Source organism: Cheilinus undulatus, linkage group 2, assembly GCF_018320785.1.
Source record: "Cheilinus undulatus linkage group 2, ASM1832078v1, whole genome shotgun sequence".
Taxonomy (NCBI): Eukaryota; Metazoa; Chordata; class Actinopteri; order Labriformes; family Labridae; genus Cheilinus; species Cheilinus undulatus.
This window is the reverse complement of record NC_054866.1, coordinates 49,354,391-49,382,355: the sequence shown is the minus strand read 5'-3', so window position 1 is coordinate 49,382,355 and position 27,965 is coordinate 49,354,391. Positions and strand designations below refer to the sequence as shown.

Genomic DNA, 27,965 nt, shown 5'->3' with positions numbered 1-27,965 from the left:
CAAAGTAACAGTACTCATTTAGTTTTGCCAGATTAACTTTGCTTTAAATCACCTGTTGCAGTAATTTTTAATTAGTAGCATGCTCTTGCCTCCTTTGGTCCTGTATTACTGTTTAAATGGTACTTAAGATGTTCTATTCCTCATAGAATGGGGACATCCAACTCTGTAAAATTTAGATCGACTTGATACAATTTAGATTATCTTCAACTAAATCAAATATAGTTTTCAACTAATACACACTCATCTCCGTGCTCTGCATTCCCCTTTTGTGTGTCATCCAGGTGTCTGAAGAGTCGTGCCGAGCCCAGTTCCTGGTTCCAGTAACAGATCAGGGTAAGAATCGAGCTGAGGCCTCTAAAGAGCGAGCACAGAATCTCAATCCCATGGTGGAAGTTCATGCAGACTCAGGCAGAATTGAAGACAAAGCAGATGACTTCTTTCTGAGCTTCGATGCAGTGAGTAGACGTTTACACATTGCACACAGGCTGTTAAAATACAGATGTTTTTATACACGATAGCGTTTCAGTATATACAAGAGAGGACAAATCTGACTCACTTTAAAGTCAGACGATGAAACAAGTCAAAGCTGCTTTTAATATCTTTGATTTTGAATTTTTGTGCCGGCAGTAGAAGAGATAAATCTTGTCTCATTGCAGGTCTTGTACTACACATGCATACGTTGCAAAATCCTCATTAGTCAAATTTTTTCACTTACTGTAAATATTTTGCATCAGAAATTTCAAGGCTCAGGACATTCATACTGATTCTGTGACGGTGTGATATTTGGTGTCAACGTCTGTTAACTCACATTGTGTGATTGGATTGCGGGAGCACAAGACACAGACACATGCTGGTTTAAATTACCCTGTTCTTGCCTCTGTAACACCTCTGTTAGTACCTATACCCCTCTTTACACCTCTGCAACATTCTTTGTTAACTACAGCTCTACAACAATGCTGTTAAAGAGGCTATTTAACATGGATATTAATATGCTGTCTCATAGGGGTGTAACAAAATAGTCAACTCATGATTTGATACAAAATACGATATAGGGCTCACAATACCAAATACTCACAATACGATATAAAAAAATGAAAAAAATTACCCAATGAAGATCTGTGTAAGGAATTTTTGTTTATGAAAAACAATTTGACTGCAAAAGTTGGAGACAGTGTGTAGGAGTGTTTTGCTTCACAAAGAAAGAATGAAAACAAATTTACCAATCTCACCAGTTCTTTTTAATTATTTCTTAAACATAAAAGTTTTTAAAAGCTTTTGTCTTAGGGCCTTTATACTTTCAGCTCAAAATGCACAAACCAAAATCGAATCTTTTAGCTTATAACAATTATAACAATTCTGTTTTTAACAAGTAGATCACTACCTTGCTGAGGCTGAAACTACAGCAAAAAGACATTATCTAAGAAACAAACAAAAAACACCTGAGCCAGGCAGGCCACAAAACCTGGTCTTTTTGGTTTTTTAGTCTTTTCCTAACTATGTGCACAAAACAAGCATTTTGCCATCTTCTGTCATTCACCTGTGCAGAATGTTAAAATAAAATGTTATTTTGAGTTAACTTAAGACTAGTGCAAAATACAAGCATAAAATTCTGTCTCTCCAGAGGTAAATGCAAAAGTTTTTTTTTTTTTTAGTTTCTCCCTTATGCAGACTTCCAAACATACAAAAGTTATTGCTGCCTGTCTTCAGTACTAAATAAAAGGCTCTTTGAAAAAATTTATTATTTGTATTTTTTTACTTATTCAGACTACAATTCAAAATACAAACATACAATCTCAAGCTATTCACTAAAAAGTGCTTTGTTGTAAACAATGAGGACCACTCCATTCTTGAAATGAAAAGGCAAAAATAAGAAATTAAATTGTCCTCAAAATAAATCTAATTATGTCCTCATTAAGTGTTAGGCAGTCTAGATCTTTAAATGAACTTAAGTATTTTTGGCCTAGAACAAGTGCATATTCTTGTTTAAGAATATCAACATATGAACATTTGCATCATTCATTCATTCATCTTTGTGATAGCGTTGTAAATGGTAGGTCATGTTCGTAGTGCTTGCCGTGGTGTAAGCCATACTGTACCGACAGAGTTTGCAGATAGACTTAGTTCGGCCCACAGTCTTATTACCATCTTCTTGCCTCATTGCTGGAAAGCCAAAATGACTCCACACAACCGACTTATGAGTCGACGGAGCATCCACTATCTCCACGTCGTCCTCCATCTTGTAAACACTGCAGCGCTGCTATCTCATCGCGCCTCTTTGCGTTCTTGAATTATTTTTTTTTTGAACTTGATTTTATTTTGTGCATCTTTGAATTTTATTTTGCCGTGTTTTTCACACCCATACTGTCTCATGAGGTTTTAGCTTGCTCTTAGTTATGTGTTGACAAACAAGTTTAAAAGTTACTGATATGTGAGGCATGTAACCTTGCAAATCAGATGGATACACCTGTTTCCTTGTTTCTAACTGGGGAATCCATCTTGCAAAGCTCCTGTCTGAACCGTTTGAGCCCAGTTAGAAAGTGACAGGACCAATAAGCGACAAGGGGCAGTACTCTCAGGTGCAGCGGAGTCGTGACATAAGCAAGCAGCAACAAGAGGCTGGTGCAATTATGGTGGAAGAGATACTGCTAAAGCGCCAGTTTTATCAGAACTTGACGACATTTCTTCGTTAATAGAAAAACAAAGAACAGCGCTGAGTTGTTTTCTTTTCAAAAACGACAAAAGTGTATAGTCTGCATCGTTCACGTTATTCCTCGGTAGTTGCACACGCGCATCTCGGTCGCGGCTATGTCACGTTTTGTTGCTCTGATTGGCCCGTAAAGATGTGACAGACAGAATGTTCACCCAATCACACTCAGAGTTTTTTTCAAAGCCTCTGCTCTTTCCCACACGCTTAGTATTGAAGGTTTCCCAGATGGATGTGTGAAACACATCCATCTGGCATGTCAGGTTATGAGGCATAGTGATAGTAATAAAAACAAAAACCTGAAAATAATAATTTTTAAAACCAGGAAATGACAACTCTTTTAACAAAAGAGAATTAAAGGATTGATTAGAAATCCTGTCAGCAAAGATTTGTCACACATCTTTACAGAAAAAGGTGGGCACAGTGAGGGTTGGGAGAAGACATAAGGACAACACTCTTACCAGACTTTCCGGACTGAAAAAACACTTAATAAACAAACACTCTACTGAAAAAGCTTGGTCACCCCTGAGCTTCAACCTTGACCTCAGGACAGTCAGAACACACTGGTCAGAGGATGTGAGAGTTTGAGATGAAGTATGGTGTTTTAAAAGGTCAAAAAGGTAAGGGGGAGCCGGCCTGTTTGGAGATTTATAAGTTAATAACAAAATTTTAAAATCAATCCTACAGGAAGCCAGTGAAGAGAGGCTAAAATGGGGGAAATGTGGTCATATTTATGTGTACCAGTTAAAAGACGAGCTGCAGCGTTTTGAAAAAGCTGTAAACAATTAAGAGGGGTTTGGCTGGCACCAAAATAAAGTGCATAACAATAATCGAGACGATTTGTAAACGTCGTAAATGCATGCACAACCTTTTCAAAATCAATAAACGTAGAAAGGACTTGACCTTTGACAAAAGACGAAGATGATAAAAATGGGCTTTTACAGCTGCATTTATCTGTAGATCCATTTTAAAATCTCTGTAAATCTTTGTTGTCATGATTCCAAAGTTCAATCCTAATAATAGAAACACATCTTCTCATACCTTGTTTTTGGTTTTTGTACTGTATTTTCAAATAATTCTCAAATTATATTATCTTTCCCAAATTTAAAAGAATGTATTTACAGAGTCCGAGAGTGTCCTTGATTTTGCTCAGAACAGTTTTTGTATTATTTTGTAATAAAATAAGACATAACATCTTATAACACCAGAGTTCAAAATAAGAGGATCTATGTGAGCATAAGATTAAACGACAGATAATACGTTTGGCTCATTTTTGCAGTATTACTGTCAAGTCGATAGTTGTTTTAAAGGTTGATCCCATCATTCCACGCAGTAAGATCTGTTGATTAAAATATTTAATTTCAGGTCTTATAATGTAATATATTTCTGGATTCATACAGAATTGCAACTGACTTTAAATTTTTCCCTCTGATATATTGGATATGTGGTTTCTGTGTTTATTTATGGTCAATCACAGCCCCAAGGATTTTGGTCTCAAAAAATAATATTTAACTAATATTACCATCAGTTTCCTTTTGATTCCTAAAAACATTAGACAGTTTATTTTCATCAAACCAAGTTTTGAGATTTTCCAGCTCCCTTTTAAAACCACACAAAAGTTCTTTTAAATTCTTGCTGGAACCAAATACATTTGTGTTATCTGAAAATATTATGCTTTAAAAAAATCAGCAACATTACTGACATCATTGATCTAAAGCAGGGGTGTCAAACTCAATCACGGCAGGGGCCAGATATGGATTCAGGTCTTACCTGAGGGCCTAACAGGGTCATCTTTTTAACCAGAAACTATCAACCTCATTTCACCAGTAATAAAATATGAATAAAAAGCATTGAAGATAAATGATGTTGACATTTAAACAGTTAAAAAGATAAGTTTAAAGGCTCACAATGTGAGAAAAGTAAATTTATTTGTTCTAAATGGTCAAAACATTAAATTGAAATTAAAAAATAATGTTTTTTTTAAAGCAAATATTAGAATGAAAGTCAAAATCATGAGTTTAAAAGGTCAAAATATGAAATGAAATTTGTCATCATGAAATTAAAAGTCAAAGTATGATTCAGAATTTAAATTGTGAGTCTTAAAGGTCAAACTATGGGATTAAAGTCAAAGTTTGTAGTTGAAAATATGAGATAAGATACAAAATAATTGGTTAAAAAGATCCAAATATTACTTAAATTTTATAATTGTGAATCTTAACGCTCAAAATACTGTATTGAAAATGTGAAATTAAAATGCAAATTAATTTTATTTCCCCACATTTCTGACTTCTTATCTAAATATTTTTACTCCTTACTTTTTAAGATTTTGTGACTTAACAAGGATATCTTAAATCATCAATGATAAGTTCACATTTTTATACTGGAGGAAATCTACAGACCTCATGGGCCGGTTATAACAGAAATATGAGATCATATTGCGGACTGGATTTAACTGTTCCACCTGCCAGATTTGGCCCCCAGGCCTTGAGTTTGACACCCCTGATCTGAAGTATAAGCAATTTTGGACCAATCACCAATCCTTCTCTAACAGTACAAAGTAATACGAGTTTATGTCCATTTGTTCCAGTATTTTGTAATGTTTCAGAGTAGAATCAATGTTTATTGCCATTTGCACAGGTACTGGACAGAGTCAGTACAAACTTTAGTGCATTGATTTGAGAGTCATCTCTACAAAGAACAATGTAGGAAAATATAAAAGTAGAACAATTAAGGGGAAAAGAGCTGTTAGATTAACTTTTATTACAAAAATACAGCTGAAATACACACTGTACAAGTACTTTTCTTATAAATATAGAAAAGCACTGTTCTATATAACAAAAGATGTAACATTAAATATTTACTTGCAGTCTCTTGCAGTCTTGAGGGAGCTGGTAGTTTCTCCATGTGTTGCATTTCATTGGCAGTAACAGTCCAGTCATCCTTCTTTGGTGAGGTTGTCTGCAGCTACTTTCGTCTAATGGTGTTCTTTAACTGTGATAGCTTGAGGGGCAGTATGTTGGCGTTGTATTACCCAGTCTGACCACTAGATGTCACTTGAAGCTCATGTCAAACATGCAAAGCTCTCCGTGTTTACTCTGTCAGGCTGCACAGCAAAACTTTTGTCTCGTTTATTTCTATCAAAATGTTGCTGCAGTACTGGCATTAGCTCAACTCTGTTCTCTATTGAATATTTGAATTTGTCTTTATTTATCTTCATTACTACTGCTAAGTTATGTAATTAGCCTCAGAGGACAGAAACTGTTAAATGCCTGCGCTTGCCTTATATGGTTCTGTGGGATTTACAGCTGTGTTTAGTGGGTGGAGGAGAGTATAAATGACACAGTCACACCTTCAGGAGAAAAAAAAAACAGAGGGAGCAATTTTTGGTTGGCAGTTAAAAACTTTTACTGAGCTGAAAAGTCAAACAGGAAACACAGATGATATTTAGTTAAGAGATTACATATTTTGATGCTGTAAGGTGTTTTGATGAAGTTTAACTACAGATCCTTTATTTTCTTAAAATTTGTGTCCATATTGGAGGACCAGTGTGGGGAATCTATCCCTGTTAGTTAAAACAAAAGGATAATCAAGTAAAATCCGTTTCTTTAATTCTGCATATTGTGTTATGTTGTCTATATGCTTTGTAATGTATGGTAAATAGAGTGACCCTCCCTTCCTTTACAACACTGCATATTAAGTAGCAGCTTACAGACACATGACATCTCTTACATTTAACGCCCTCCTATATTAGCCAATTTACACGAACTTCCACCCAGTAGTGAAATATAATTACATTAAAACACATACTTAAATTTAAAAATAAAAACTGTACTATAACAAAAAAATAATCAGAAAAATTTAAAGAGAACAATTAAAAGTCTTGGTAGAAGAACACAAATAAGCCTATATACAACTTAATGCAAAAATACATATCTGCCTGTATAAGAACAAAAACTGTCAGAAAACTTACAGCTTAGTACAGCAGTGTTTTATAGAGGAACAACATCAGATTTGAATATGTACAATCTCTTTTTAGGTATATTTTTCTAGTATATACATGTCCTTGTGCATTGATAGTGTGTTGCAAGATGTGCAAAGGGTGCAAAAATGCTGACTAACCATAATCAGAAGTATAAAGTATGCTAGGATGTGGGAAGATTTACATGTGGTAGGTAAGATAGTGTAAGATAGTTGTTTAGTGCAAGTATGCATATAAGGTGAGATATTTTACCACAAAGGGCCTTCTTACTGTATTTGAGTGGATAGATTACTTTAAAAATAAGAAGATTAATCAGTGCAAATATGCATATAAGGTAAAGCTTTTACCACAGTGAGCTTCTTATTATATTTGAGATGCAGTTAAGCAGTAAGAGAGAGTAAGGAAAATTTTACATTAAGCAGGGAAAAGGTGCTTATTAAAATAAAGTTCTAGTTTCCCCACACTGTAACTGTTGAGTGATCGTCAGAGTGACTCTGTGACTGTTGAGTGATCATCAGAGTGACTCTGTGACTGTTGAGGGATTGTTAGTGACTCTGTGACTGTTGAGTGATCGTCAGAGTGACTCTGTGACTTTTGAGTGATTATCAAAATGACTCTATGACTGTTGAGTGATTGTCAGAGTGACTCTGTGACTATTGAGTTGTCATCAGAGTGACTCTGGGACCATTGAGTGATTGTAAGAGTGACTCTGTGACTGTTGAGTGATTGTCAGAGTGACTCTGTGACTATTGAGTTGTCATCAGAGTGACTCTGGGACCATTGAGTGATTGTAAGAGTGACTCTGTGACTGTTGAGTGATTGTTATAGTGACTCTGTGACTGTTGAGTGGTCGTCAGAGTGACTCTGTGACTGTTGACTGATTGTTAGAGTGACTCTATGACTTTTGAGTGATTGTTAGAGTGACTCTGTTACTGTTGAGTGGTCATCAGAGTGACTCTGTTACTCTTAAGTGATGTTGGAGTGACTCTGTGACTGTTGAGTGATTATTAGAGTGACTCTGTGACTGTTGGGTGGTCGTCAGAGTGACTCTGTGACTGTTGACTGATTGTTAGAGTGACTCTGTGACTTTTGAGTGATTGTTAGAGTGACTCTGTGACTGTTGAGTGGTCATCAGAGTGACTCTGTTACTCTTGAGTGATTGTTGGAGTGAATCTGTGACCGTTGAGTGATAGTAAGAGAGACTGAGACTTTTGAGTGATGGTCAGAGCAACTCTGTGACTGTTGAGTGGTCGTCAGAGTGACTCTGTGACTGTTGACTGATTGTTAGAGTGACTCTATGACTTTTGAGTGATTGTTAGAGTGAATCTTTTACTGTTGAGTGGTCATCAGAGTGACTCTGTTACTCTTAAGTGATTGTTGGAGTGACTCTGTGACTGTTGAGTGATTATTAGAGTGACTCTGTTACTGTTGGGTGGTCGTCAGAGTGACTCTATGACTGTTGACTGATTGTTAGCGTGACTCTGTGACTTTTGAGTGATTGTTAGAGTGACTCTGTGACTGTTGAGTGGTCATCAGAGTGACTCTGTTACTCTTGAGTGATTGTTGGAGTGAATCTGTGACCGTTGAGTGATAGTAAGAGAGACTGAGACTTCTGAGTGATGGTCAGAGCAACTCTGTGACTTTTGAGTGAATATCAGCGTAACTCTGATACAGTTGAGTGATCGTCAGAGTAACTCTGTGACTGTTGAGTGATTGTTAGAGTGACTCTGTGACTGTTGAGTGGTCGTCAGAGTGACTCTGTGACTGCTGATTGATTGTTAGAATGACTCTGACTTTGAGTGATTGTTAGAGCAACTCTGTGACTGTTGAGTGATTGTCAGAGTGACTCGGTGACTGTTGAGTGATTGTTAGAGTGACTCGGTGACTCTTGAGTGATTGTTAGAGTGACTCTGTGACTGCTGAGTGATTGTTAGAGTGACTCTGTGACTGTTGAGTGATTGTTAGAGTGACTCGGTGACTCCTGAGTGATTGTTAGTGACTCTGTGACTGTTGAGTGATTGTTAGAGTGACTCTATGACTGTAGAGTCATTGTCATGGTAACTAGGGTAATTAGTTATATTTATTAGTTATTTCTAGGGCCAAAACATCCTCAAGTTATCTGCATACCTCACTACACTATAAAAGTTATTGTTGATGTTACTGTTGCATTATTTTACAATAACTTTGTAGAGTATTGGAGGTTCTGTAAACAATTTTAATACCTCTACCGAGGTTATGCAAGAAAAATTGAAGCAACTCAGTAAAACAAAAGGTATAGGGGTATAAGGTGATAAAAAATGGGGGAATGGGAAAACGTCCTCACAACTGCGTTTGCTCTACTCTTACTAAAATTGCAATAAATGTTTTGTTGTGTAAAGCTTTGGGGGCTGGACCTGGTCCACAGTTCACGACTCGGGAATCACTGCCTTGCAGCATTTAGGAGTTCTGAATTACTGTACCACTTCCTCTTATGATTACAAAACAATGGTTATCAGAGCAACAACCTCCAAAGTAACTTATCTGTGCAGCTGCAGATGCAGAAAAGTCACACGTTTCGGCTCTCGGCTTATGAACGTGACATAATTTGGCCCTTAGGATAAACTGTCTAGGAACCTTGTTTTGGTCTTCATAGGAAACACAACAAAATTTTCTTTTTTGAGTACTTGGTATTCACTTCCACATGCAGGTATAAACATAGACTGGATTAAAGCTTTCTATCCCCTCTGAAGGCAATAATGTTTTTAACATATCATCAGAAGAATAACAGAGAGGTTTTTTCTATGTCTGTTGTGTCTGAATTGTCGGCTTTCCTTCCCTCAGGGGGTGTGAAGTAAAGGTCGTCAGGAGGAGGGAGGGAGAGTGTTATGAGAGGAAGACGGAGGAGGATAAAAGTAGGACGAAGTGAAGTGAGGACGGTGTGAGATGGATGTTAGTGGGACAGAGAGGGCTGGTCAAAAAAGTAAAAACTAGAAAGCAGAGGGGGGTGTCTGTCTCTCTCCGCTGTAGACCACTCATCTCTTTTATCTGCTTCCTCCGATGTGTCTGTGCAGCTCTGCAGGATGATGGAAGGCGATGAAAGTGGAGCAGTTGGAGTGTGGTCACAGTTTTTATCCGAGGGATCTAATTACAGAGAGAGACGGATACAATCAAGAAATACAAAGTGTCCATCTGGATACTTGCAGAGTACAGCTGACTAACAACACACACTCTGATGCTCTAGTTGCATGTTTACAGACAACACTTTATTTTCAACTGATTATTTCAGGAAGGAACACAAGAGGACCACAAAAATAAAACCAGGACAGGCCAACTGTAATGTTAATGTTAACTCCTGAAGCACATCTATTAATCCTTGTTATTCTGCCATAAAATTCAGTCATTGACTCAGTTTCAGTGCACTCCTTGACCCTTCCACTCATCCCTACACTTTTTCTACTGCTAGTTTCCTGTAGTCTTCCTCAGAAGAATCATGTGATGTTGCAGTGATGTGTCTTGTGAGCTTATTTTATTTAAGTTTGGCCATCGTGTTAGGTCTGACAGGACCACAATGCCTCTTACTGTCCGGCAGCTTCTTGAGGACAGCATCCCTGGTGTGGGTCAACATGTAAGCCCCTTTGTCTTGTCACAGTTTTATACGCCATGTTCAGATCTCAGTGGCGTCCCCTTATTCTTTAGTGGTATTTTTTGCTCTCTGAACAATTAACCTTGATGTTTTCCCGGTCCATTATGTGATTTCCCGCAAACCAGACAGGATGACCCAATCTGTATTAGATCATCTGATAAGACACGCCACAGCAAGGTGAATCTTCAAAGAAAGACTACAGGAAGGAAGCAGTGGAAACTGGCCAAGCTAAACAAAACTTAACTTGTATATCAATAAGAAAACAAAACGTTTATAAAGGTTTATGGAGACAGCATGAACCTCTTTGGAAAGTCCTGATCCTTGATAGAATGGAGGGGTAGGGTGAAGTGTGTGGGGTTCATAGCCCTTAGAACAAGGATTTTCCAGAAGAAAATTCCTGAGTGATATGAGAAATCTCCAAGATTTAAATGCAATTGTGCTCAATTGCAGGATACTTGTCATAGAGTAGAGCTGTAAAGGCAAATACTGAACCTTTGCTGTTTCTTCAGAAACATGGTTCACAAATGGTAGAGAGTCAGGACCTACCACCACCTCCTTAATTTTGCTCTAAACATCTTACACTTTTCAATCATAACTAAATGTTTTTTTAATGAGGAGTGGGGCCATTAGGACTTCAGTTGGAGCAAAAGGTGTACAGGAACAAATAGATGGAGACATGCCCTTCAGAATAAAACCACATCATCATAGACTTTTTGCCAACTATTTATTTCTGAGCTGAAAATGGCTTTTGGGTCCTGATCCACCAGTATAGATGGTATTACTGATCAAGCTTTTCTGACCAGCTGTACTTGTGTTCTTCATCCCTCAGGTGTGTCTGACAGGCTGCTCCAAAGATCTGATGGTTAGGGTCGACCAGCTCTGTTCTCAAAATAAAACCATGTTCTTCAGTGGGGACGTCTACGGTTACTATGGCTACATGTTCTGCAACCTTGGCCCAGAGCACAACTATGTGGAGTGAGTGTGGGCAGAATTTTAAACAGTTTTTAACTTGTGACAGTCACACAGTTACACAACAGGCGTAATGAGTAGATGAGTGACAAAGACACAAATGTAATGCTGTAATCACTGACTTTATATAAGAAGTGAGCAGCAGTGATCTGGCCACTTGGCTTGTTTCTTATTTTGTGTGTCACTGTCTTCCCTAAATTTGATCAAGGGATGCAGTGTAGACATCCGGCAGAAACCTACTATCACTCAAACTGGCCATACATCCATTTATTCTTTTTTTTTAAACAAAGAAAACCCGTAAAATATATAAAAATCAGCCTCAGTTTAGCTGTCATTAATGGGAGGACTTGGATTGAACAGCTTTTGGGATATTAGCATGCTTAATTCTGCTCCAAAGATTGATATTCAGTATGAAAGTCCATGGGAACCAACTTTTTTTTTTGAGTCAAAATTCAGATGGTCATTAGCTTGATTGGTATTTTTTCCCCAAAGCTGATCAAGTCACATCAGCTTTTGTAAAAAAGAAAATCTCCAGTGTGTAATGTAACGTACCAAAAGGTAACGTTACACCTTTTTGTGAACATGTTTCCATTGGTAAATGTGTCTGCCATGTTTTCTGATAATGTAGCTTCCTCATTTCTCTCTTTTTAGGGAAAAACCTAAAGTTGTTGCAAAGCCGAGTGAAAATACTAATGATGGTCCAGAGGCGAAGAAGGCCAAAATTGACGCCAATGAGACCACCATGGTGAAAAAGGTGAGAAGAAGACGATCTATTGAGCACAAAAAATTCAAAAGTCAGAGTTGTAAATCTTTAAAGAAGATGCTGGAGCTCTTCAAAAAATATGAAGACACAGGAGTGGAAAAGGTTTGAAAAACTTTCATAGCTTAAAAAGTCTTAGCACACACAATCGGTTCATATATACAGTATATGAATATTTATATACACAGTATATATTTAACTACTTTGCAATTTTAAGTTAATATGGAGTATAACAACACCAAATAAAGCTATTAAAAATACATGGCCTTGCATTATCTCGCATTTTAACTGTCTTTGTGCAATCTGAAGCTGAGGATTTTCCAGACTTGTTGCACTGAATTAAAGTGCTGCCAGAATTTTTATTTTTTAAAGAATAGGGTAATAAATCAGTATAGAATTTTTCTCCAATAGTTTATATTTCATGTTGTATCAGTATTTATGTCATCACATAATAACAAGGTGTCTGTGGAGGGAGACTATGGGAGATGAGCTGATCCTCATGTCCAGCTTTAAAGACTGATGGACTGTGTTGTGCGGAGGGCATGACGTTACAGGCCAGTGTTTTTTTAAATCGTATTATGTTTTACATTCCTAACGACACACAGACAGGTCAGGTCCTTACTAATAACACAACATGACTGCGTGATTATGGTTGCATGAGTAGAGACCAGCCGTAGCTTCACGTTACGTTTCACATTAGCTGTTAGTGAGTATTTATCTTGCAAATGATTTGACTTCTGTCTAAGTTTGTACTGTCTGTAATGTTTGGAAGCCAAAATAAGTCCACATATCCACTCTGAATGCTGCTAGGTAGGCACAAGCAACCGGCAGTGTTACGAAATACAGGTGATAGTTCCAGCCCCAAACCTGATCAAAAACTGCCAGAATACACAAAGAAATGCCCAATAATCAATATTTAGTGCTGTCTTTTTCTTTTGACAAACGTGCAGTTCTCCATAAAAGTCTACTGACAGCGTAAGCACAGCAAAAATAACTGTAAATAATGAAAAGCAACAACAGTCCAACATCACATCAGACTGATTTCACCAACTGCAACTCTATTCCTCAAAAAACAGCAGATCTTTCATATCGTTGATACATCAACTAGCTATATAATTTGCTTACATCTGTGCCCCGTTATACTCATGCACACACTCCACTTACAGTGGGATAAATAGGCTTGTCATCACAATTATTACATTTTACAGGAAACGGGCAAGATTGTATTTGATATGTCACTGTTAATGCTGGGGGTTACTCTAACACGATGAAGAGCACAGAAACATCTGATCATAACATCTGTCTCCATCCGCGTATGTGGCAGCTGGGTTTGCAATACAATAACATGAGGCTAATTCATAACTCCTCTCACCAGAATGTTTTGCTAACTATAATGTTTAATACTGAAGCGTTCAACTATTTGTTTATTTTGTATCAGTTTCCTGTACAATAGCACGCACATGCACACATACAAACAAACACGGCCCGACGTGCACACCCATCTCTCGCACGCACTCGCTCTCAAATCACAACACGGCTCCCCCCATTGAACTCTACAGGACACTCAGAGTGACTGGCAGGCTTCAAAAGGGCTGCTGTCAGTTTGCTGCTGTCCCTCATTGTCATAACTGTCATTTTTCTTAACTAAACAAAACAATTAAGAATGTAATCCAGTCTGTTAAGATGCATTTCAAAACCCGTCAAACTTAATTAAAGCCAGCCCAAATTACATCAACCCACCAAAGCCCATTTTTACCCACACAAGCCACCGTAAAACCGCCCAATCTGGCAACACTGGCAATAGCTTGCTGAGACTGGAAGGCTCACGCAAGCGGCAACCTCCAGTCCTGAAAAATGAAGCCAATACAGAAGTGCAAAAATTGCAATACAGCAAGTGTCCACTTAAGTCTGGCTGCAGGAAGGCCGGAAGTCGCGTCTGGACACATGTTAAACAGCCGGTTTTTAACCCTAGAAATAAACGGGTTTACATGCTGGTTAATTAATTAATTAAATACTAATTCTGCATTTTAAAATGCAAAAAATGCATAAAACTATGAGTTCATAAAATTAACTTTTACATGATATTATATTGTTAAATGCACCTGGACATCCATGTATAGATTTAATAATTTCATTAAATAATCCAAAAAATGCCCCCCCCCCCATCAAATGAACAACAGAAGCTTATTTTTTGTTTGATTGTTTGTTTGTTTTGTCTCCAACCAATTAGACGATGAGCTTCTGCACCCTTAAGGAAGCTTTGGAGGTGGACTGGACGACTGAGAAGGCCAAAGCTGGCCTCAAGAAAACACCAGTGGATTACTTCCTGCTTCACGGTACATAAAGCATGATTTTATACTATAAAAGCAGAATGTTTAAGAAATGCTGCTGAAGACAGACATTGATGTTTTTTGCCCTGAATTTATAGGGGTGGGAATCACTAGTAGCCCCACGAAATGATATTATCATGATACTTGGGTCGCAATTTGATATTATTGCAATTTTAAGCATTTTTCCATACTGTGAGTATTGCGATACCATATATTGCAATCTATACCATTTTTTTCAACTGTTTAGCTGATTTAGCATTGGTCTTGCCCTCATGTTTGTCGTATTTTCGCAATATTTTATTTTCATGTAGTACTTCTTGCAAACCTCATGTCCATCTCGTTCTTGCCCTGATTGCATTCCTAATGTCCTTCCCCTGGTGCTGCCATGTTTGTTGTACTGACTTTCTCCTGCTCTATGACCATCACTTCTGCAGACCTCACTGGATAAAAAATCGTCCAAACAATTGATTTTTTTTTTTCCATTATCATAGATTGCAGTTTGTATTAGTAATTAATTTGAAAAATTCAATACTTGGTGGATGAGGATATGATGTATCACCAGGAAAAATATCTAGATACTATGCCGTATCGATTTTTTTCTCCCACCCCTACTTATTTGAGGCTTATGTATTCATAATTGGGGATGCATCATGTATCAAACACATAGACAGATATTTACATGTATCAGCACTATGAGTCCTGGTTTTGGTCATTATATTTCGTTTTCAGTTTTTACAATCAACCGGTACAGAAAAAAATCTTACTCTGGCAGTTAAAATTGATATAATAAGCGTTTTCAACATAACCCAATTAGATAATTGGTTTTTAAAAGCTTAAAGCTTTAAAAAGCTTGGTGTAGACATCTGTTCAGAACTGTTATTGTTGAATGTTGACCATTAGTTTTTATTTTTGTCATTTTGAGAATCAAAAATAAGTTAAAGTATTAATTTGTCAGCACTATTATACTTTAAATGAACAAAAGGTCCTCTGAGATTTCTGTGTAGGAAGGTAGGAAAGAAACAAACAATATTTTCCTATAGAGGACTGATCTGAAATAACAAATATATCGAAAGGTCTAAAAAAGATCAGAAATTTGAAACTGAAAATGTGTAGGAACTCCGCAGGGCCACTCAGAGTCGCAGCTCATTGACTCTCAAAGCTGATCAATTTTTACTGAACACACACTGACAACTTTGGTATGAAGTGTGCTGAATTGTTTGATCACAATCTTTAAAAAAATGAATAAAGACAGGAGCTTTTTGAAATTAGGGTGCTTCACCTGGTTTGGTTTGGTTAAGTCCCACGTCCCACAGTTCCCACGTTAGTGTAGTTCATTTGTGCTGGTGTAAAGCTGTTAGTTAAATCCAAGTCTCAAAGGTGAGTCTCGGTCTGCTTTTCTTTGGACTGTGGTGCCGTTGTCTGTGTAGTGGTACATTAACTGATCTCAGTCCAACCTAACTCAGGACGTATTGAGCTTTTTCAAATCAAACCAGCACCCGAAGCCAGATCAGTATGTGTTGAAAACCACAGGCAGTTCTGATGGTTCTTTGGTGACAACTGTGTAAAGATTTTTAAAAAAAATGTTTCTTCTACTTCTGAGGCTGCTGGCTGTATGAGAAATATTACAAAGGTAATGAACATCCAGCCTTCCCAACACGTAGACTTTGACCTTGGCTTATTTTAATAGTCAATTATTGATCTTTTTTGGAGGAATAACTTGATCTGAAATCGATTAATAAACACATATCCTCCATTCACTCTGCCCCTCACTGTTAAACACACAGTGTGCTCAGTATGTCTCTCTTTTACATAAACTAGTTTTTTTTTTTATCTCTCCAGTTTAAAATCATCTTCTGCTGTTGTTCAGTAAGTGCAGCTGGATGTAATCAATGTAATTTGGTAAAGTTATCACATTGACTTTGACTTGGATTTGAAACATAAAGCAATTGAGATAATTAATACTCCTTATGCAATTTTTTAAAGATTATTTTTGAGCTTTTGCTTTTATTTTGATAGGACATCTGAAGAGAGACAAGGGAGTTGTAAATTTGGGCTTGTATGGGGAGAGACATTAGGGGAGGACACTAGGGCTAGGCAATTAATCGCAAATTAGATCCACGCAATATAGCCTGCTGCAATGTACAAATCGCAAAAATTGCAAAATTTCTTCAATACTTTTTTGCAGCAGAGATTTTATGCACATAATGCAAACATTCACATTATTTAGAACTGCTTTACTTAATGTATATGTTTTTCTTATTTAAAATGCGATTGACATGAAAATGATTATTCCCTTCAATATAGCAAAAGATATCAAGCCAAAATAATCACAATTAGACATTTGTTTTAAATCATTTTCCCTAGCATATAATATGTAATAGTGTGTTCATTATAATTCATAATGATTTCTTGCTTGTATTTATTAAAAAATATATAAGATGAGGAACCTAAAAATAATCGTATATTAAATCGCAATCGCAATATTGGTGGAAAAAAAATAGCAATTAGATTATTTTTGCAAATTGTTCAGCCCTAGAAGACACACACCAAACAGCGCCAGAATCTGGATTTGATCCTGGGACCAGTGTGCAAAGAACTATAGCCTCTGTAAATGGGATCCTGCTTCACTGATTGAACTGAACTGGTGCTCTTTTCAAAAAATGTTATTTATTTATCTTTAATTGTGACCCATAATTATTTGTTTGGCATGTATTTATCTCAGGTTGAAGTATAGAGTTGCATAACTGAAAATTCCAACCAATTAGAGGGCATTTTCCTCTTACATCACAACTTTGGTCCTCTTGTTCGTGTGCATAGGCCAAAGTTGACATATTATGCAACAGTATGATGGATTGGTCCATGATTTTAACCAGAGCAAACTACAAGTGGCTTCACACAGATAATCATGCGTGACCAAATGTCAAATGTTTGGGATCGTTAACCCAAAGGAACGGTTTAACCCTTGAAGTAAAATATGAAAGGTGACTTCCTGTTTTCAGGTTTATTTATGTGCGATGACCTTCTCTGTAGGGTTGTTATTGTTCCTTCTGTCACCTGCCCTGCACCATCCTCACCCTCCACACGCTAGTTTCCACCACAGGCTGTCCATGACCAGTCATGTGCATTGAACAGAGAACAGAGAACAGCCTGACACCTACAAGACAACAGACAGACAAGCAGGAGTTAAATTGAAAATAATTAATAGGTTGTTCTTTTACAGTGAGTAATGTTTCTTGTGCATTAATTTATTAGATCACAACAACTCCAGTAACTATACAACAAATTAAACAAAATCATTCAGAAAGTTTTTATCATTTTCTAAATCATGTAAAACTTGAAATATCGGTCAGTTCTGGTCCAGGATTTCTTTGCAAAAGGTAAACTACTACTTAATACTGTTGACTAAATAAAGACAGAATAAAACCATGGGAAACCATTTTTAAAGCTTTACAATCAAGAAGCATGCATTAGAAACATGTTTGAAGATTTATTTTGAAGTCATATCTTAACCTTATCAGTCCGGGATCTTCAAGCTTTTTATACAAACAGAAGAGCCAGTGTAAAACTGTTGTTAGGGGTTAGGTACTGTGATTCGATGAGGTGAAAAAGCACATTAATTGCTTTTTAATTTTAGGTCCGCTAAGTGTGAAATACTTTAAAGGGCTGTATTTTTCCACCCACGTGTCTGTTTTGAACATCTTGTCCTTGACCTTCAATCTAATCCCTCCCACCTGAACCCCCCCACACCACTGCAGCCTCGCCCTTTTTATAAGAGGAGTTAATATCTGAGTGGAAAAATGTTTAGTTGGTTTTTTTTTAATTCGTGAATGAAAGACAGGAGGGAGGGTTATTATTCCTTCACTGCTTCTATAAATGGAGCTAGCGGTTGTTGTTTTGGGGCAACCAATGAGGAAGTGGCTCTTCCTCTGTTACAACTGCTTCCTGTCTCACTAGGAACAGTCGGATGATCAGAACCGCAGAACATGTGTGATTGAGTGTGTGTGTGTGTAATCTTAACTTTTTTCTGCTTTGGTTTGTTTGTTTTTTTTTCTTCTACAGCAGCCTGATGGGAAAAATTTAGGCTAGTATGAGAAAATAAGAGACTTCATCTGCCCAATACCAACTTAAAGGGGACATATTTTATCCTTTAAAGACAAGTCTATATTGGTCTCAGAGGTCCCCAAAACATGCCTGTGAAGTTTGTTGCTGAAAAAAACACTCCAGTATTGGATTTCTGTGTGTCTAAAAAGCCCTCTGTTTTAGCCCTGCTCAGAACGAGCTTTTTCTGTGGCTTTAAATGTTAATGAGCTGTCTGACTCCGCCCCCTCAGGAAATGGATGTGTGTTAGAAAAGCCTGAAAAGGTTATTTTTTTGCATAATATGTCCCCTTTAACAGTGAAGCAAGGTGGTAGAAGCATCATGCTGTGAGGATGTTTTTCAGCAGAAGGGACCGGGCGACTAGATATTCTCAATGGAAACCTGTTCCTCAGTACACAGGACCTCAGACTGGGCTGAATGTTCACCCTATGACAGTGACCTTAAGCACACAGCCAAGACAACACAGGAATGGCTTAGGGACAACTGTGAATGTCCTAGGGTGGCCCAGCCAGAGCCCTGACTTGAACCCTCTGAACATCTCTGGAGCCCTGGAGATAGCCGGTCTCCATCTAACCTGACTGAGCTTGAGAGGATTTGCCAATAAGAATGGCAGAAAATCCCCCAGTCCAGGTGTGTGAAGCTTGTTGTGTCATATTTAAAAAGACTCAAGGCTGTAATTGCTGCCAAAGGTGCTTCAACTTAGTACTGAGTAAAGGCTCTGAAGACTCATGTCGATGATAATTCAGTTTTTTCTTGACAAACAGAAACTATAAAATAAGAATAAGTACAATACAAAAAATAACATACAAAACGTACTTGACAACATACTTGACAGACAATGGGAACTAGACAGTGAGTCTGAGCGATCCAAACAGGTTATAAGGGATCACCTGTACTCTTATGGGAAAACTCGTGGTATTTCAATCTTGAAAGATGCCGTGATTCCTTTGGTGAAATGTTATTTTTTCTAAAGGTATAGAGCTGCTAACTTCAGAAAGCCACAATCCTACAATTATAGAGAGATTTGCTCTCTAATTTAATTCTTTAGCAATGGCAAGCAGAATTTCTGAGTTCATTAGCGTCCTTACTGTTCAGAGTAGTGTTTTGAAAGACCTGAGAGTCCACTGGGAAAGACAACACCGTGGAATAACATCACAACCTCCTGCCAGAACCTCTGAAGTGAAAAGAACTGCCAGGTTGAATGATTAATGTTCCTTCCTCTGAGCCACATCTAAAACAAAGGGGTTGGGGTTGTATCTGTGCAGTTTATGTGGGGTCATATAAAGTTGATGCAGAAAATTCAATTGTATTAATCTGCATCTGGAGTTTCTTCATCTGTTGCATAAGTTCAGTTCCAGTTTCAGCTCCAGGTCTTTCTCCCAGCCAAGCCTGGAACTGTCAAAGTCTGCTATCGCTATTTAAAAGAAAAGAGCTTCATCCATTTTAGAAACACTTTTAGGTTATGGCTGGTCACTGTAAGGCAATCGCTCCACAGATGTCAGAGTGGGCAAGGTCCACCTGCCCTTGTAATTCACACTTATGAAATAAAAAAATTGGAGTTGAAAAAACATTAGTTAAAGACTATCTTTCTGAGACAGGGGTCTTCCCAGTTCAGACCATTCAGTCGTTTTGGACCAAATTTGGACTGTGAAATAGAAAAGAATTATTAGTTAAAGATGTAATTGAATTTTTAACCCCATGTATACAGCTGGCTGTGAACTCATCCCTATTTCTATGTCAATCCATGTAGGGGGAGAGTCCTTATCAAACATTTGTGCCAAGAATCTAGATTGAACAGTATAGTTATAAATTTTAAAATTTGGGATTGCCAGCCCTTCTTAATCATAATTCAGAGTTGATTTACCTAAACTGACTCTCAGAGTCGGGCAGATATGAAAAATTCTCACAATAATAACATCCCCTATTTCATCTGTAAATTAAACCTGTATCAGCTGGAACTATTATCCATTATGGCTTTATATATGGGCAAGTAGTATTTGTAAGAATGAGCCTGTTTGTCTGTTGATAAAGACAAGAATCATCTAGAACTATAGACCTGTATCTTCTGTAAATTTGAGCCTGTATCGTCTGTAAATATGGGCCTTTATGGTCTGTAAATATGGGCATGTATCGTTTGTAAATATGGGCCTGTATCATCTGTAGAAATGGGCCTGTATCGTCTGTAAATATGAGCCTGTATTGTCCGTAAAAAATGGGCCTGTATTGTCCGTAAATATGGACCTGTATCGTCTGTAAATATGGGCCTGTATGGTCTGTAAATATGGGCATGTATCGTTTGTAAATATGGGCCTGTATCGTCTGTAGAAATGGGCCTGTATCGTCTGTAAATATGAGCTTGTATTGTCCATAAAAATGGGCCTGTATTGTCCGTAAATATGGACCTGTATCGTCTGTAAATATGGACCTGTATCGTCTGTAAATATGGGCCTGTATAGTCCGTAAATATGAGCCTGTATCATCCGTAAATATGGGCCTGTGTCGTCCGTAAATATGGGCCTGTATCGTCTGTAAATTTGGGCCTGTATGGTCCGTAAACATGGGCCTCTATCGTCTGTAATTATGGGCCTGTATGGTCTGTAAATGTAACCTTTTTTCTGTGAATATGGACTTAATCAGCTGTAAATTTGGGCTTGTATTGTAAGTAAATACGGACTTTTAATAGCTGTAAAAATCTGAATAAAGTTGGGATGTTTTAAACTCAGCCAGCTAATGTTCATCAGCAAAAAGTGAGTGGCTGAAGTAGGTTTGGTTTATACTCATACTGTTTTGATTTTTTTTTTGGCTTAGATTAATTTCTAAATACTGGCATATCTGCAAAAATCCAATATTATACATTCCTGGAATTTTTTTCTATGGAGCCTGAAACATCAATGTCGCAGCCTTTCCTCTTTGAACACAATACTCTTACTCTTTAAATGAGGTTTTATTTGTGTTTGGTTCCTTATTCATTCAATGATAGATAATAGAATAACTGTATGAGCCTGTCATTGACAAAACAAGCACCTTAGTTGGATGAGTGGCTTCAGCTTGTTTATTTTTCAGCCCTTACAGCCCAAAATGTTTGTACCTATCAGTCATTTTGAACCCAAAATGTGTTGCAAAAGGGCCTTTGTTTTCAAATACAACCATTATCATCTAATGTGCTGGAAAACAGACAGCATAAAGTCTATCATGTTTGACCTATTGTATTTGACCTTCTTCTGCAGTTTCAACATACAGGGTAATCTGGTACATTTCCTTTCCACTTTATTTTGTGACACTGGCTCTACATATGTGGGCCTAGAGATACGATCGTTGTTCCATCCATGTTCTCATTAATAGACACTGTTATGAAACTGCTTTTATTTTATTTTGGCTGAGAATGATGCCATTTGTGCCAGCTTTCAACTTTCTACTTTCTACTCAGAAAGTGTAAATGATAAAGGGCAGAGCTGGGGTGCTAAAGTGATTCACTACTATAGTTTGTGTTTGTGTGTGCCACAGTGGTGGAAATGGCCGTGGGAGGACTTCCTCTTGTGGTTGAAGTTAATGGACGAACAGGAAATGTGGGGGCGAGGTGCTGATGTGCGTGCGTTAGAGAAGTCTGTTATTCTTTGAAATCTTGTTTATGACCAAATAAAGTGCAAGTTTTTTGATTTCTCAGTCGACCCTGCAGCCGACTCCGGAAAGAGTTTTTGTTTTTTTGTTTTTTTTTTTTAAGCCTAATGTTTCCTCACTGAACATGTGCAGGTGTTTGTGTGCAGTGTTGTTGCATGCACCGTTACATGCATATTTTAATTTGATGTACATATACGTATGAAATGGTTGATGGTGCAACCACACGCTGATCTTATCATGTTAAAAGAAAGCAGCAGACGAGACAGGGCGTCTTTCCGTGAGATGATAATTAAGTGTGGCACTCGCTTAATGCGTGATGAAATTATATGAATGGCATTAGCGCTGCAGATTACAGTATGTGGAAAATATTGCTCCAGAAAAATGTTTCAGACTTGTTTCCAGCCTCTCAACAGTTCTTTATTTCCCTCTCTACATCCTCTCTGCCCTTTATCCGTCTCCTCAGTTCTGCTCAAGTTTCGCACAGACAAAGGCCGTGACCCCGACCCACAATCCTTTGCGGAGGACAGTGAGCTCCTGAAACAGATCCGTGATGATGTCCTGGAGGCTTTGGCAGTTAGAGGCGACCTCCTGAACGATGACTTTGTGAGGTATGAAGCATCTTCACTTGTCTTCTGACTTCAATGAGTGAGAGACAGAAATAATCTGACTGAGAGGCTCATGAGTAATTCAACAGATCATAATATTCAGGAGCAAGATGACATACGCTTCCAGCTACACTTTCCCCACTTTACCTGCATATCTACATTAGCATAGTCTGTCTCCATTAGTGATTATAAACTGTCCAAACAAAACCCATACCTTCACTGCCTTTGAAGCGTCCTTTAGTTCATCTCTGCCTGGCAGCTGAGCCAGGCAGAAGATTTTTTTAAATGTAAATTTCTGCATTTCTCAGCTTCTTCTCTGTGTACTGTTTGTCCTCAGCTTCTGCTTCTCTGAGTTGTCTCCAGTGTGTGCTGTTTTGGGAGGAGTTCTGGGGCAGGACATTGTAAAGGTAATTTTTAATTTTAGGAATCTTTCAGAAAATCAGTGAATCTCTGCAGTTACAAAGGAGCATCAAAACTGAAGTTAGCGCTATTGATTCATTCAAGTTAGGAATATAGCCTGAAATATATATCATTCCAATGCATGACCAATGTATTTCAATGCATATTCAGTTATGATATGATATCCGCTCTGCTGTAGTGAAAGCTGAAGTCCAGTCTGGTGCTTGAGTGAGTCCGTCAGCTGACAGGTGGCCACTCAGCTGGTTTCTGGGTCAGCTTCAGAGAGACGGTGGCTCGGCTCTGTGTGGAGAAGATTTTTAATGTGACCACAGAGAAAAACAGTGTGATGCTCTGACTGCAGCCTCATGACAAAAGAAACAATTTTATTTTGAAAATAATAACCTCATTGATAATGCACGGTTGCATAAAAATATGGGACCATTTGAAATCCATTAGATACAAGTGACTACGTAACAACATGTCAACAGTTTGTCTGCTTAGAGAAACAAGTTCAAGGCTGAACTGATGCGATCTTTTCACATTTTAGAGTAAAAAAATGAAGTCATGTTGGTAAATTAGTCACACTCTTAAAGTACCTCATGATAAAAATCATGTTGTTTACCTTGTAAACATTTTTGTCTGGTGTTTTTTATACACTATGACACACTTTACAACTGAAAGTAGAAGTCAACAATGCAGCTGAATTTCAGCTTTGCAAACTACCAACAATGGATTTCACAACAGAATTGCACTTTTTCAATTTGTACTGCATTTTAGATATTGACAAATCTGTACCAGGTTGCAGTGACAATAGTTTATTCAGATTTTGAGTATAATACAAGTACAGTATAACTATTGATAACATGCATCCAAGCCTTGTCTGTACCACCTTATGCTGATACTCAGGACAGTAAAGTACAGTTTTTAAAAATGTTAAGTGATACTTCAGGGTTCCTACACATCCTTAACTTTGTAAAGCTGATGGATTAGATAGATTTCATGTCCGTCATCTCAGTGAACCATCTTGCAAGGCTTCAAGCTGAAACACTTTGTCCGGTCTGAGAATGAATGGACCAATCAGTGTCATTTTAGGAGAATGAGGTGGCAGCTATGGTTGGGGTTTTGTTTAACTGCAGACCTGTAAACAATGGTGGCCAATGAAGAGACCAGTTCAGATGTAGCTTTAGCAGTAGTTTTATCAGAACTGGACCCCATTTCTTCATTAACAATGAGCACATCATGTCTGAGAGTGAATATGCCTCTTGAATGTTTTTAGTCATCCAGGTCATAGAAACATAAAGCTTGATCTTTAAGCTTACTGGAGTTTCAGCTTTGAATCATAACTCCTCTTATGTCATGTGATGACTTTGTTTTTGTTGGATATTACGCTGTTTTTGCTGAATTATGGAAAAGTTCTTAAATTAGACTTTGATGTCTGACCTTGATGAGTGAGTTCATGATTTTCCTCTGATGGGATTCACAGACCGTCTGTTCATGGAGGTCCTTAGGACTGTTTGAGATTCCCCTCACAGTTAAAAACAGCATAATTATTTAATGCACATAGTCTAACGCAGAAAGTTTTCCCAGTATGTGACCTGAATACCTAATTTCACAGACTACACTGCACTGTGTGCATGCTGACCTCAGATGAGGTAAAGTTCAGTTCAGAGAAGAGAGGGGGAGAGTGTGAGAGAAGGAGGGGACAGACGGGAAAGAATCAGACTGCATTATACTGGCAACAGACCAACTTACCATCCCCATGATGATGATGATGATGATGATGAAATCTGCTGTAACTGGCAGAGTGGTGTCTGGCCGGGTTAATCTGACTGATTTCACTCATACAAAGACGTCTGAACTGCTGACGACTTTGAAGAGATTTCTGTCTGTGTTTTCTGTGGATGTTCAGTCGTTGTTGATGATAAATGTAGTCGATTTAATCATTTAATTCCTCTGTGTATCTCTGATCTAGAGGGCGGAGCTCTAATTCTACTCAGTGCCAGCAGTGCCTACATATCCCAGGATGCATTTTGGCCATAGACTGTAGAAAATATTGGATGAGGCCTGAGTGACATCAGCTATTTGGTTTCTGAAGGGGGCTCAATAATGGTTATTATCAAACAGTATGGAATGTAAACTCAGATTCTGCATCTATTTATCATGGCACGAATCAATTTTGCAAAAATAGTGCAAACAGCAGAAACAATCCCAGCCGTGTCTTTCAGGGGCTTTTTGTAACAACGAGTGCAAATACAATATAATGTATTATATATATATACTATAAAGTAAGAAACATTAAAATTACAAACAAGATCACTGAAAATGAAACAGTGATGCACTATTAAAATGTAAATAAAGGTAGCAGGTAGCTCCTAACCTTGCAAAACAGATGGATACTCCTGTTTCTGTGTTTCTCACTGGCAAATCTATCTTGCAAAGTTCCCGTCTGGACCGTTTGGCCCCGGTTAGAAAGTGACAGGACCAATCAGCGTTGAGGGGCAGTACTTTGAGGCACGGTGGAGTCGTGACATAAGCAAACAGCAACAAGAGGCCAGTGGAGTTATGGCTGAAGAGATTAGCGTGGATGCTGCTAAAGCGCCAGTTTTATCAGAATTTGACATTTCTTTGTCAAAAGAAGAACAACAAACAGCAGTGAGTTGTTTTCTTTACAAAAACGACAAAGGTCATGTACTGACATGTCCACAGTTGCCATGGTTCGCATCATTCAGGTCTCTAAGGAGTTTACTCCTCGGTAGCGGCTACGTCACATGTTTTTGCTCTGATTAGCCTGTAAAGATGTGACAGACAGAACGTTCATCCAGTCACCCTCCAAGTGTTTTTTCAAAGGCCCTGCCCTTTCCTAAACGCTGTCTATGTGAGGTTTGGGAGCTGCGAGTTCGTTGCAGTTGATGACGTATGTTTTCGCAAGGGTCGCACAGACGTCATCAACTAGAAGTTATCATTATTATTGGAGACCACCATTTTCTCATCGTGGACAGTTTTTTTTTTTTTTTTTTTTTTTTAAAGATTTATCGCAAATGATAAGATATTGCCCAGTCCTACTGTACAGTGTTCCTACCTTTTTCCTTAAAGCTTTGGCACTGATTGATCTTAATTATGAAAACCCTGTCATATGAAACACATGGTATCAAAAGTAGAGGCAGACAGATTATCGGCGTGGCCGATTATTGATGGAATTATTTGGCTTTTAGCCAATTATCAAATCAACTCTTTATTTACTGATAATCAGCAAAAGCATTGAATTCAAGGGTGTGCTGCTTTGGCTTCACTGCAAGGTTTGTCTTCAGTTCTCTACAATCTCGCCTAATTTCCTGCCAACAGAACCGTCTGAGTGGCTTGATGTCACACAAATTCGAGCCAATCAAAACTAAAGTCTGGGTGGTAGGGACACAGAAAGTGTGTGGCATCACTTCTTGTTTGCTGCCTCTACAGTGTTGCTCTTGGCTGTTTCTAGTGTTGACAGAGCTCATGATAAATTATTAATTTTCCTGCATGCAGTTTTACTTTTGCCATGTTAGGTACATTCTCTTTGTCTTAAATGCAAATCAGTTGCAAATATCAGTTATTGGTCACATGCACTTCTAATTATTAGTATGGATATCGACCCTGAAAATCAAAGTATGAACATTTTTGACAACCTTTAAAGATACTTCAGGTAGTTGGAGATGAAGTTGAAATGTTTATGAAGAATTTGAGGCTCAGAATACCTGGAAGGCTGGCTAAAGTTTGCCGAAACATTTTGTTAAAGTTTTTATTTTAAAAATTGTAACTTGTAGATGATAATACATTTCAGTGGATGTATAATAATGTTTTTTTTCTTGTTGAGGTGATTTAATCAAACGATGTCTAACCAAATAAGAAAGTAGACATTTAATAACAGTCTGACCTTTTGGATGAATCATCCTTTATCTCTTCTCTTTCTGTCTCTCTGTTTCTGCTTCAGGCTCTGTCCAAAAGAGACCCTCCTCACAAGAACTTCTTCTTCTTCGACGGCCGTAAAGGAAATGGCGTGGTCGATTACTTTGGACCAAATTAAAACCTATTTTACACACAGAAAGCAAACTTCTGTCTCTCTGGTTTGCTCTGTCAGATTATTTATATCACTTCTTGTTCCAGGAATCATAAAATAAATCTGTTTTCTGTTTTTGTTGTTGGATCTCAAGTAAACTGTTGCGTTATTTTTTACATTTGCTAATAAAACATTGTTTGAAAATGATTCTCTCTATGGCCCTGGATTTATTCAACATGAACACATTGCTTCATGCCAGTTGGTCTCATTTATAGTTTGATAGTTCCTACAGTAATCTACATCATCTTGCACCTTGTTTACACTTTAAACTACTATGCTTTTATTTCTTGACATCACACCTAAAAAGATTTAAGCAGGTTAAAAATTCTGGTTTTCACACATATGCCTCTGTCCTTATACTGTCAGTGATATCTGGTGGATTGTGTGTTTTTCCATCTATTTAACCAAGCTTTTTGAATGACGAAGCCTGCTGAGTTGTACCTCACTGTCATGCTGCTACTTGACAGGGGTTAAATGTGACGAGACACTCTGTCTCACACCGTCCAGTTCTGCCCTTCTTGGATTCTGGTCAGATATATCTGACTGACACTCCAGGGTCTCTCAGGCTTTTTCAGCCCGGTGCTGGACCCACCATCTTCTGCTGATCACTGACAACTGAAGGCCTGCTCACATGTTCAATGTTTACTGGCAACCACCAAGAGACTTATTCTGGGAGATTTACCAGAATGGTGTCCTGTCTCATGGAAGTCTCCCTGATTGAAGGAGTCTGGGACTCCCTTAATTGATCTGGGATTGTGGGAGGAATCTGGAATACCTGGAGAAAATCCACA

At 37.9% G+C, this 27,965-nt stretch overlaps 1 protein-coding gene across 1 annotated transcript in view; it reads left to right on the top strand.

The window, feature by feature from the left end:
• The window catches only part of sae1 (SUMO1 activating enzyme subunit 1), a 28,521-nt gene extending 1,200 nt beyond the window's left edge, over positions 1 to 27,321 (top strand). Inside the window, exons 3-9 of the mRNA XM_041807915.1 lie at positions 282 to 455; positions 11,135 to 11,280; positions 11,926 to 12,028; positions 14,265 to 14,370; positions 22,544 to 22,688; positions 23,023 to 23,092; positions 27,049 to 27,321. Of these exons, the coding sequence (XP_041663849.1) occupies positions 282 to 455; positions 11,135 to 11,280; positions 11,926 to 12,028; positions 14,265 to 14,370; positions 22,544 to 22,688; positions 23,023 to 23,092; positions 27,049 to 27,141 (837 nt within the window). The 3' untranslated portion in view covers positions 27,142 to 27,321. The remainder of the gene's footprint in view (positions 1 to 281; positions 456 to 11,134; positions 11,281 to 11,925; positions 12,029 to 14,264; positions 14,371 to 22,543; positions 22,689 to 23,022; positions 23,093 to 27,048) is intronic.
• The last annotated feature ends 644 nt before the right edge of the window (positions 27,322 to 27,965 follow it).